Below are 13,116 nucleotides of genomic sequence, written 5' to 3' on the forward strand. Positions count from 1 at the left end.
TTTAAAGTCTTTAAAAGTGATAGGTCAGCTCCTATCTATGCTGTTTAAGAAACTGAAGCAAGGTATCCCTAAGGGTGTGGTTTCACAGCATTTTAAGCACAATTAACAACTTGCTGCTGCCTCTGAGATTCATCCATCCTTCCCTCTCTGCCCAGCTCTATATTCCTGCTGGGTTACTCTCAAAGACCTCAAACAAATGAAATGTTATTTCTCAACAGCACCAAGACTTGAACTAATGCAGAACATCACAGGCAGGTGAGACTGATTTCCAGTGTGCAATCTCATCCATGTTAAGGACAGGACAATTATCATCTTCCTGCTTTATGAAGGTTTGGTGAAACCTGTAGCAAACCACTAATGCATTTTCAGCAGGGCTCAGAAAAACTTACTGGATTGAGGGCTAAATAACAATAGTAATAATAATTTAACAAACTAAAAAAGATGCAGATATGTTACATGCAGGATGTCCACGAGTCCTGAAGGAGCCAGCCCACCACAACCCCAAGACAGCAGAGGCAGGTAGGTTTCTGCCTGGCCTGGCCAAGGTGACAACTGCCAGAGCCAAAGGCCTGCACCAGGGAAGAAGAGTGACTGTGCAGATGGAGTGGAGAGGAGGGAAGGGTCAGGTTTCTCTCCTTTGATGACATGGAGTTAGATCAGTTCAGCTGCAACATGTAATTTCATCCTCAAATGCCAAAATGCTGAGCACAAGTGAAAAAAAAATTGAATGCGGGGAAAGAAGTGAGCAGACATTTCACTAAAAGCCACTGCTTTAAAGCAGAATGCTTATTAATAAATGTTTTAAATGTCTTTCAAAAAGTTTTAAAAACCAAGATATGTCAGGGTCATAAAACTTCATAGTTAATAATAATCCCACAATTATTTCAGACCTGGTGACTGAATTTGAAAGCATAGCACAAAGAAACCCTGAGTTGAACACGGACAGGGAACTCTCCAATTAAAAGCAGTCTCTATTCCCAGTGCAGACAGGGATACTTAAGAGAACTCAGCTCATGTGGCTCCAAATCACACTTGTAACCTTCAGAGAAAGCTCAGCACTACCCCCACCAGCACTCAGCTGGGCTGAAGCCAAAATAAATTTGGCAATAAAGCACAAATGCCCTGACTTGGAACTGGATATGGCCAAAGTGTTTGTCCTTGTGGAGGGAAGAGGAGTTTGAGACAGAACCCAGAGCAAGACTGTTCTTTGAATTAGGACTCCCAGGGTGCCACCAAGGATCCCCAGTGAAACTGGGAACAAGAAAGGGACCAACTCTGGCTCCTGTACGAGGCTCTGGGCTCCCAACCACCACTTGTAGTGGTTACACACTTCCCTGGCAGCACACTGAGTGAAAATCGATCTGTTAAAGCACAAGTGACTTAGAAAGGGTCTAAGGAGACAAACCTGGCAGGGTTTCAGGTCACAAAAAGTTAAAATTACACTTTGACATGAAGCCAAGTCAAGACTCCAAAGTCTGTCACTTCTTTGTGAGCTCTCACTTACTCTGTGCTGTGAAGGACTTGGTAACAGTTAAGACTGGAAATGTGTTTCTCACTTCAGTTACTTGAACAATATACTAAAAAAATTAAAAATAAAAAATTAGACTCATTCTCTAACAGCCAGGAAGATAATTACTGAGTTATAATACAGAGCCATGCAGTTAATCTTACACAGATGATGGGAGAGTGACCTAACTATGACCACAGAATGATTCTTGGCAGCATGATTTGCATGTGATCAAACAAACAACAGGTTCATGGGATCAAATTTGTACAATTCATTGCTAAATAAGCACCACCTCAAGTCTCAAGTTCACTTTATGCTTTATTTCACTGAGAGAAAGGAATTCCATGTTCATTACATGTGCTCTAGAGAAATGACAGTGAGACACAGGCACTTTGACTCAAACTGGCCACAAATGGTGCCCACAGAACTCCTCTGTTTCAAAGTCATTTAGCAGAAGTGGTTTGGGTAATTTTTAGTCACCAAAGGGGAAAAAAAAAAAAAAAAATTACACTGGCTGTTCGATTTCAGGACAGCACACCTGAGACATTCAGTACACACCATCTCAGGTTAATACTGAACTGTCTATGTACCTGTGTTATAACCCCAGGAGAATCCTAAATTAAGCATAATCCAATCAACCATCTGCAAGGCCAAGTCTACAGGACATTCCTCCCATCTTTTCATCACATGTGCCATAGAGCCATTTCTTGAACAAACCAAGCTCCATTAATAGCCAAACAACCCCTTTTCCAAGCACTTCAACCCTGGGAAGAGATGATGGGACTAGATTCATGCTGTGCCTTGTACATGGCACACAACCCACTTGGATCAGGAGGACTGGGGGGAGAGAAAGTGCAGAGAGAGTAAAGACTGACTGGTGCAGTTGTCATAACAATAATTAACAAGTATAGTTTGCAGTAAGATGCAAATTCTTGTAAGCACAGGTGTCACTGAAACCATTCTCCCCAAGACGGTTATCAGAACTTTCTTTTGTTAGGACATTCACAAAACATTTTCCTTTTGAGATACCAGGATCTCTAACAAGGGCTGAACACAGATTTCATCTTTAAAACAACTTCACCAGAAGTTAAGACCCAAGGCCAAAGAAGCCCCCACCACTGACCAGCTGTCACTCATTCTGGCATCTGAAGAACATTTACTTTCTAACAAACACAAACTCCAGCTGAAAGAATTTCTGGCATAGAAGTCACTGCATCAATACACATAACAAAATTGTTATTTTATTCAATATATGGGATATCGTCAAAGAGGGATTACAATTATTTATTTCTAAAAAGAAGCCACTTAACCAACCTAGAGGCAACCCAAAACCACACATTTCAAACAAAAGGAACAACATTAACTGGAAATACTACTCTGTCACATTTTTGTAGTCTTTTAGTGGGAAGAAGGAAAGAAGAGAGACAATACAACAGGCCAATTATCCTGTCATTTTCAGATTCTTTCATGTAAATTTGTCAAGTGGAGTATACAGATTAAATGCAAAATGATTTTCCTACTTACTTTTCAGACACAAAGAAGAGTTTGCCTGTCTGAAAGCTCGTCATCTTGCCCATTACTCATTAGTTTAGTTTTAATTTCTGTTACCCGCTAAAATCATCATGGCTGCCTTGACAACACCAGAAACTCAATTTAAGATAACACTCAATAGGTTGAAGCTTCCAGATACAAGACAATTATAGTAATGCAATTTTATTAATAGAAACACACATTCACTAACTCATATATATAAAGAAGAATCTTTATTTCAAATGAACATTTAACACAGATCGTAAATCAAAATAAACCTTAACAGTGACTTACCAGGAAGCCTGTTCATGTTGACTCCTTGAGCAGAAAGTCCTATTCCCATGTACCTTCAAAAAAAAAAAACCAAACAAAATATCAGTCAAGCAAAAGAATGGTCACGGCACAAGATTCCCTGCAACAGAAATATAACACTAAAATAAACCCAACCCACACACAAATTATTTAAGAATGACAAAATTAATAAAGATTTTCCATTACTCATGTCTTTTATTGAATCTAAGATAAAATGTCAGTCTCCTTTAGTAACTGACAGTTTTCCAATGTATAACTACAGCTACGCTTTAGCTCTTCATTGATAGGAAAAGGACTGGACAACAATCAGCAATTTAACTTCCAATTTGGTATTTGTGAGGTATTTTTTACTCATATATCAGAAAAAACCCTATTTATATAGGTGATTAACAAGACAGTAAAAATACACCTAAGTGCAGATATAGTACAGGAGGACAGATGTCTGTCTAGCCTGATGTACTGTCTCCAAAAATAGCTGATAGTGGATGCAGAGGACAGAACACACAGTTGTACTTTTCAAGAACACTCTTTCATTGTTCAGCATATATTTTACTCAATCTCACTTTTGGACCTTTTGTAAGCTCTTTGAAAAGGCAACATCCTACAGCCTCCCATTCAATTCCTGCCCATTTCTTTGTACTTGCATTTTTAAAATTTTAAGAGGGAGGAAAAGCATTTCCCTGACAACTTTCTTAAGGATTTTGAAATCTTGATTCACACCCTATCCCCTAAAGGTCTCTTCTCAAGGCTAGTTAATCACAGTCTACTCTGCTGTTCTTATGGAAGCTCATCTCTCCCTCCGTGCTCCTGCTACATTTCCAATCCTGTAATTTCTTTGAGAAGCAGGGAATAACCAGAGCCACCAGCATCGCACAACACAAGGTGATTATTACAGATAACAGCATAACAATGTTCTCTGTTTTGGTTTCTATTCCTCCCCCTCCTGATCTCTATTATTCCATTTATGTTTTGACTTCAAAAGAGAACTGAACTCACTTTTCCATGGAAGTAGAACACAGCTTGACCCTGCACTCTAAGTGGCAGCTCAGAGACCATTTTTTGTTTCAAGTTTGGATTGTTTATTCTGTCCTCATAAGAATCATTTAGCACCTATGCAGCAGGGACAGTAAGGCAAAGCCAGCCTTCACAAGGTCTCCTCTTCCTTACTGCACTACTTATGCACATGCCCTTTTTGTGTCTTCTGTTTCTGTTAATTTGCATGGTCTGTAATTTTCTTAATATCCTCTGGTAGCACAGCTCAGGGTTTTTTCAACACACTCGCGTATTTTTAGGTTACTGAACTTTGAAAATAACTCGTGTTCTTGTAAAGGTAAGACTCCAAGCAGGTTATAGGCAGTGTCCTGCTATTCTTCCACTCCATCAGTTTTCTTCCTGTGGCTTCCTTGGCCACCTGCTCCGTAAAACATTAAGCAGGTATTAATTTCAGTATTTCACCCCAAAGTTACATTTCTTCAAGTTATATGCATTAAGTCCCCTGAAGAAACTGTTCCCTGTTCTTGACTTCCCCACCTCAGTCCATGAAAATGGAAATAACTGATTGTTTTTTGTTTACACTGAAATTCTAATCCTTAGAGATCTACAAATTTATCAAATCTTAGCCTGTAATTTCTTTAACAGCATGAAATAGAATTGTTTTGGTGGGAAAATACCTTTAAGATTGTTGAGTCCAACTATTAACCAAAAGTGCCAAGCGTACCACTAAACCATGTCCCAAAATGCCGCAGCTACACGTTTGAAATCCCTCCAGGTACAGTGACTTCACTGCTTCTCTGGGCAGCCTATTCCAGTGCCTGACAAACCTCTCTAAGAAGAAATTTTTCCTGATATCCAACCTAAACCTCCCTAGTGCAACCTCTGGCCATGTCCCCTTATCCCATCACTTGTCACCTGGGAGATAAGACCACCTTTGCAAACATGGCCAACTCTCTTGTACACTCCACGTTTTGGTAGCATCATCTTCTGCATTTCAAATTCTTGAAGCCCAGTTTTACAGTGGTTTTAAATAAGTCAGTCTCTTCTTTTAAAAACAACCTCTGTTTCTCAAGTGCAGCAGCTCCCAGAGGATCCAGACCCTTCCTTTGTTCAGAGAGGCAGCAAGCGCTCGGCTTGCAGCGCACAGAGCAGGATATTGACCACGTTGAGAAAACAGAACTCCCTGAGCCACACACATGCACAAGTCCTGATGTGATCATACCAGCTAAACCCAGCTCTCTTCCTAGTGGTCAAGGAGATGAGATCATCCAGGAAAGACTGGTTGCTGACGTACAGCCCAGCCCTGAACTCACACACTGCACATGCTGTGGTGACTGCCCAGCACATCCGCCCTGAGCCCTTCGTGTTCACTCCAAGGGAAGCAACAAGGAAGGTTCTGCTCTGATGGAGAGATCTCAGAGATGGGAGAGACTTTAGAGTGATGTGATCTCATTCCTCTGGATCCCTTGGGGGGAAAAAAACCCCATAGACACACACCTCTTCTCTGTAATCAAGACTTTTTAAATGTCACACTCCACAGTCCCCACCTCAGCTATTTCACTCTTTAGAACTCTTGAATGCATAACCCAAATGATCTGTTCCAATGTTTTATGGGTTGTTGTATTAATCCTTCAACAGGAACCAGATTATCATTTAAAAACAAAGACTGGCATGTGTTTTGTTGACAAAATCACACTGTTGCTGTATTAACTCTTTTACTTCAGAATGATAATCCTTTAAAAGCAAAATACTGGCATCTGTGACCCTCTAAACATTCCTGTGTTTTCAAAGTTCTTCACAAAAAGTTCTCCTGCAGTATCTCTTGGTTTTAGACACTCCAGCTTGCTTCCCATCCCTAATGTACTGGGAAGGAAAAACATACATTTAAAATTTCAGACCTTTAGCCAGATGTCCCTCAGCTCATTTTGGTCAGCCTTATTGGGTTTTTTAAGCCTAAAAGTTTGTTCTTTCAATTTTTCTCATTGAATAACATTTCAACTTTTGGGGTGTGTTAAGCCCTATTGCCTTCTCATCTGTGTGTCTAATTTTGTCAACTGTCTGATCCTCCAATAAAATATCTTCTTAAACAGTCCCTGTACCATCTCAAAATATTTACCCTACTGATTTTATTAGCTATTCTTAAGCAAACTTCTTCAATTTATAAGGGTTGTTTTCTGGCTTTTTTGTTGCCGGGTTATGGGGTTTTTGGATGAATACTGAAGTGGCAGGGCCTGGGGGCCTTTTATAGCACTTCTCAAAGGATACCAAACATGAGTGATTATGGTCAGTGCTGCAGAGCAATTTCTAAACACACCTTTGCTGTAAACATTTTCTGCACTGCTCAGAGCACGAGTCAGAAGTTACATCCTCATGAGCTCCCTGACTCATGGGAGCCTCTCCAAAGCAGGCACTTACGGCATCTCAGAATTCAGCCCTCAGTGTCATCTGACATATGTGCAGTAATAAACTGAATTTGGGGATATTTTTACAGCCTTCCAGGCACAATATGGAAGACATTCCCCTGTATCTGCAGGGACTACTCCAGCTCTTCCCTGCCACGTAATCTTAGTGCACTGGCAGATAAGAGAGTTCTTGTTCAATTTCTGTATTTCTACTGAGTCTGGAGTCTTCTGTGCACAGAGATTTCCTTACTACATGGTTTTGCCATGTGTTTTTTTCCAGCTATGTGTGCAAGCAGCCAGGATCCCAGTCCACAGCTACAACTGCACTCAGCTCTATGAGAGCAGTGACAAGTGCCACCTCTGCCAACTGTTCAAGCCTGAGGGGAGCTGTGATTCAAAGTTCCCAATTGCTTCAACTCAATGTAAAAGCACCATCTAAGCCTGAAGCAGTAACACCAGAGAGCTCGTCCTGACACTGGCAGGTGTGAAACACTTAGCAAAGACCTGTCCAGAAGCAGACCATTCTGCCTCTCTGGCAGAACCAGCTTCACCAGGTCCTATCACCAAGCTCCAGACCTCCCAAATTTGTTGGCTGTGACAAATTTTGTCCAAAGAGCAGAACTTGCCTCTTGGCGTAGGGAATGTTTCTTATGTCCTGATCTATTTGGCTCAGCTGAAGGTAAAACACTGTAGAACTGTGGCCACTTTGTCATGTGGTGGTGTCAGATTCCTTCCTTTCAGTATCACACAGCACAACCCTGCTGCCACAGGGCCATGGGCCAACTCCATCCCTCCTTATGGCCTGAGGGTGCTTGTCTGCTCCTCTGCCTCGACATCTGCTGCTGTTGACATGAACAGACCTAGCCCTGAACAGAGAAGACACCTCTGCACAAAGCCTTGGCACAGCTCCTCTGCAATCCCAGCTGCAGCCCTTCCATGGGTGCCCTTTGTCCCCATCCCTCGCTGGGTCTCTGCACTGTATTGCACCATAAGGGTGGCGACACCAAGCAAAACATTGGAAATTAGAGGAAATAACCTAATTGTCAAACTCAGATAAAATAGGTCATCACCCACTTCGGCTTATCCTGCTTAACTTCATTATTTTTTATGCAGATTCATCCCCCCTCTTTTGTGTACAGCAGCAAATCTGATGCACATAACCAAAGACAAAATTATACAATAGTATCTTTCCATTTTCAGACAACATAGCTTTAAATTGAGACTGAAAGCTTGCATTTTTATAAAAAGCAAGGAGTACAACTCCACAAATTCTAAATTTAAGATTACACTTTAATCTAGATACACAACACCATGGAAATATGTTGCTAAAAAAAAAAAAGGAACATGACCACAAACCTTCCTGGTTCACAGTTTTTGCTCTTCAACTTCTGCTCCCATTTAAAGCTCAAGACAAACATTAAAAATAAGACCATAATGGCTGTAGAACTGTAGACAGAATTTGCAGACAACCTAAAATAAAAACAGACTCCCTCACCATGCTGAATTTCAACTCCACAGCCCACAGCTTATATCCAGAACTTCAAATTGTCACAGACTTGACTGCTGGGTTTTGTTTTAGAATGTGCTACTTTGCTTTTCCCGTGTACAATCAATTTATGTAGTTACATCCAGAAGTAATGGATGAAACGAACTTTAAGATCAATAAAGTCTCAGAGAAAAAAATCATCCTGTTCTGTTGAAAACTGAGAGGAGGAAAAAAATTAATCTTCAACTCCACTACCCCCAAAAGCACCAGATGCTTTCTGAACTTCTTGGTGCAGAACATCTTCTCATTCCTTGATTCCAAATGTTCCAAATGAGTTTTGTGTAGGCAACAAATGCAATACTAGTTAAACAGTATTTGTGGGCATCATCAAGAGCAAACTACAGCCTTTTTTTTTTTTTTTTTTAATAATGAATCAATTATGATATTCAATGTCATTCAACATAAAACTCTATGGCCTGCCTGCCTGTATCACCCCTGGTTTTGGACCATAATAGTGTGGACAGACTCTCTATGGGGTACCCTTAACTGGAGTTCCTTTTTGAGAGCTTCAAAGAGCCTCTGAAAAGAAAAAAAAAAAAATAAAAAAAGGATGCACAGGAATGTCAGCACCCAGTCTCAAACTGAGAAAAACATAATTTTGGGGGTAGTAACACATTGATATCCATTATCCATCATAGGTAAGATGCAAAGCTAAGCAGAAGTGAGCTCCTAAAACCATCTTCTCAGCAGTGAACACCAAATACTTGGAACTGCCCCCCACACCTCATCTGAAGCTTCAAAAATGCTGCATCAGTAGACCAATTCCAAATAGAGCAGACCGACAAAAATAAACACAGACACATGCTGGTGATTCAGTCAGAACAGTCTTGTTTCCACTCACCAGCAGCCTTGGCAGTTACCATAGCACCAAATTTTTCCAGACTCCTACTTCACCTCAGCCCTGCCCAGGACTGGTTGCTTCAGAAAATGTGACTGAATCAGCCACAGTCACCATCAGCCACACCAGCTCTGCCTGTTTCATCCACACCTTGGCTCTCCTTGGCTGCAGCAGAAGAATGAAGGGCCTTGGTAAAAAGCTCTCATGTCAAAAGATGCTGGCTGCACACACAACCAGCAGTATTCCCAGGATTCTTCCCTCTAGCTCTTACAGCACTGTGACTGTGCTAAGATTAAACTCAAAAACACAAAGCTTTTTGGGTCCCTTCCCAGTTCCCAAGTACTTCAGCAGTAAACACCAACATTTAGCTGCTCCAGAAAAGTGACATCTAAACAAGACAGCATTCACTTCTGACTGAGACAACCTGGGTGATGGACACTGCAGTGCAGATGTTTTCAAAGCTGCATTTTAAATCTGTACATTTTTTAAAAGTATGTATTTTTTTGTTTCTGTCAATAAAAGACCTTCCCTTGGAAAAGAGATGGAAAACCAAAATCCTAACTTCACTTCTGAATTAAAATTTAACTCTTAAAGATATTAAAGATCTCAAATGCACTGACTCAGTCAGGAAGAATTATATATTGTCACTGGGCAGAAATTATCTGCAAAACAACGAGAAAAGTTATTTCGCAGAAGTGACAACATTTGACTGACCTAAACTGACACAAAGAGGTCTCTTAATGAGGCTGTTCTAAGCATTACAGTGTCATAGAAGTAGAGGAGACACTGATGGCTGTGTTTAGTTTGTCCCAGTAGGGGAATCCACCCATATGAGAAGCAATTGAGTCAAAAGATGTTTCTCCACAACAAACATGATACCCAGAGAACCTGCCAAAAAGCAAATGTAATAAAAGTTTTTTGTGTAGTCTAAAGCTACTTTGTATGAGCAAACCCACAAAAATCTTTGTGAACCCAGCAGAAAAAACTTCAGAACAGACCTGCCCTTTGACAGCAAGTGGCTAATGCTGAAATTCCAGGATTTGCATCTATTTGGCTTTTCCAGTGCAGGACTGAAGAACCCATTGAGAAGAACAGAGGAGAACACAGCAACAGAACTCGTGTAGACCTGCACTACATTCTTCAATTTCAAAAATCCCAGGAGCAAAGCACCCAACACTTGGGAAGGACTGCTATGTGCAAAATAAAGGCAGGGCAGAAAGAGGGGAAAAGCAATTAGCTCATGGTCCTCACTGAGACAAGCAGTATACTTTAAACAAAGGAGGCATTTCTTTACCTAAAAAGTTGCAAGATTTTCTCCAGTAAGCTTGGACTGAGTACTCATCTCTAACACTAGCTGACAATTAGCAAGGCAGATTTATTAAGGCTCTGTCAGAAGAAAGAAGCATACATAACAAATAATAAATACAGGTTTCCCCTGTACTTATTGTTTAACCTGTTGAATGGTACCAAGTCAGGATGGTGAAACAATCCCTGCCACTCCTCTTTCAGGTGACTGTGAGGTTCACCCAGATAGACAAAATTCAACTCTTCTGAAAGCTGAGGAAACAAAGGAGGAAAAACTACATTGGTTTAGCATTGGCTGGGTAATGGCCACGAGCCCAGAACTCTTCCTTCCTGAGCCAGTCCCACCCTGGCACAGTACAGGAGGCTGGAACGAGACTGCCAGGGATGCCAACAGGCATCAAGGTCCAAACATGAAAGAGTTAAGATCAGGGAGGTTAAATAATTTGTTTTGAAGGCCATCACTTCCAGTAAAGCAGTCGTTCCCTGCTCAGTTGTGAACCAACATTAACACGACATGGGTTAGAAATTCCTGGGATTGGCATTTTATTACGTGGCTCAGCCAAAGCCAAGCAACCCCACTGAGCCACGAGTTAAACAAGGGATGTTCCACTCTTCCAGAGGTTTGTGATTCAAAGGCTTCCTGTACCCTGCAGTTTTTTCTAATAACCACAGTTGTGTGGTAGGAATCCTGTCCTCCCAGCTATCGTACACCCCACTCTTTCAACACGCACAGTTAAATCTAAAATAAACAAACTAAATTATCAAGTTGGAGGTGAATAATACACCACACTGGTGGCATTTCAGAGACTTTCACAGTCTCCTGTGCAAAGCTCTGAACTATCATTCTTGTCTGAGGTGGGTCCTGACTTCATGCCAGGTTTAAAGAGTGGCTAGAAATGATAACCCTTATCAACTCACCACTTGAAACCACATTGTCGCAGTTGTGGTGGGGGAAGGGGAACATTGTTTTAAGGCAGTGAAAAAACAAGTTACATCTGTTTAAAAAAATTACCTAAGGCATGTAAAACACTGAATTCCAATGGTCTCCAATTCCTCAGTCTAACAACAAATATTTTGGAACTACTTCGTAATGGAATATGATTTCTAGAGTGGAAGTGGTTCTGGTTTTATTTGTGCATATTGTGCTGTTCTGTGATGGTGCTTCAGAAATAGCACCGATGGGCTTCAGGAAGAATCCCAATTCCCCAGGAAGAGGTCAATAAAGACAAATAATGCAAGGGATTATAATGCAAATAAAGAAAGGGACAAAGGGAAGAAAATAAAAATTTTAATAGGTCATTAAAAACAACTACAAGTATCCTGAGGCAAAGGGGAATTCATTGTACATCAGCCCTTAGAAAGGCAGAGAATCCTTAAAAGCTGAAGGTGAGTGAGCAGGACAAAACTGAGAGGCAGCAATCTGGTAATATAACATCTTCTCAGGGTGGTTATGAGTAATTAGTGACAAAACGACAGAGGAAGAATGAAAAGCTATTTCTGACAGACCAAGGTATCATATTCCCAAGCTCCCTTCCAATTTTAGGATCACGTTCAACTGGTATCTGCCAGCTCTAAGAAGGGCCAAACCCATCCCTCGTCTGTGCTACCTTCAGGGAAGGAAGACTGATGATGTAGATTGACAAGGTTTGTATGAACACTGCAAGATAGAAAATACAGAGATGAAGACTCGACCTGAGCACCATTTAAGAAAGAAAAGGCACAAAACGAGCACCACCAGGGTAAAATCACTGCTCATATCTGTCAAGAATAACCAGTTTCTCCATCTGCTACCCCAAGCATCACCACATCCAACAGAACCCCAAACCCTGTGGTCAAATGCAAATGTAGCTGAAGCAAAGTTGTCCCACCAATTTATTATTTTTTTCACTCTTGGCAGCTGACTCATTCTCCAAGTCAGCTGATATCCAACAAAGTTCACATACAAACTATCTCAGTGGCAAACGGTGCCTAAAGTCTGGGAACAGCACAAAGCATTACTGATACTCATTCTCTGATTATTTATTCTGGTTACACCCAGCTGAATAAGTAGGATTTTTGTTCAGGTTGTCCTGCTGATTAACAAACCTCACTTCCAAATGCACTGCTCATAGTCACTGAAAATATATTAGGGAAGTTAAACAGGTTTCCACAAGTGAATGGACTTAAGATTGTTTGATGACTAGTCTAAGTAACAGAACATTTTTTCTGCCATGAACAAAGCCTAGAAAACTGCAAAAAAAGATGCTAAGAGTTACCACAAATGTCTAATAGAAAGGCATCCAAAAAAGGGCAAGTAATTTAAAGACTATTTCATTCTGGTGACTAATCTTGCATTTCAGTCCATCATAACAGAGAGTCAGATTAAAAATGTGCCTTGAGCCCCTGTTGTTTCCTCTGAAAAATAAGGGGAACAATAAAAATGCAATGCCCAAATCAGAAGAAAACACTCCACCACCAGCTAGCTGTCTCTTAAGGGGTATCCTCACATCCTTATAGGCTAATTTCCTCTGGTTTAGCCTTGGATGGCAACAACTCTTATGAAAAGAGGATTTACCTGCTAATAATTAATGAAATTACAGAAAGAAGTAGCTGTAACATTTACATAAGGTCTGGAGGGGGGATTAATTATATGGAAAATATCTCAGAGAAAAAGTAACACCTGAAGTTTTGAGAGATGTCCTGG

General features: G+C 40.8%; 1 protein-coding gene across 2 annotated transcripts in view; it reads right to left on the reverse strand.

Annotated features, from left to right (window-relative positions):
- RANBP10 (RAN binding protein 10) overlaps positions 1–13,116 on the reverse strand; it is a 63,295-nt gene that overhangs the window by 42,188 nt on the left and 7,991 nt on the right. For both annotated transcript variants that reach the window (XM_083870175.1, XM_083870174.1), the window contains exon 3: positions 3,332–3,384. In XM_083870175.1, coding sequence (XP_083726301.1) covers positions 3,332–3,380 — 49 coding nt within the window. In that variant the 5' untranslated portion in view covers positions 3,381–3,384. The remainder of the gene's footprint in view (positions 1–3,331; positions 3,385–13,116) is intronic.

Source organism: Zosterops lateralis (assembly GCF_965231275.1).
Source record: "Zosterops lateralis genome assembly, chromosome: 12".
Classification (NCBI taxonomy): domain Eukaryota; kingdom Metazoa; phylum Chordata; class Aves; order Passeriformes; family Zosteropidae; genus Zosterops; species Zosterops lateralis.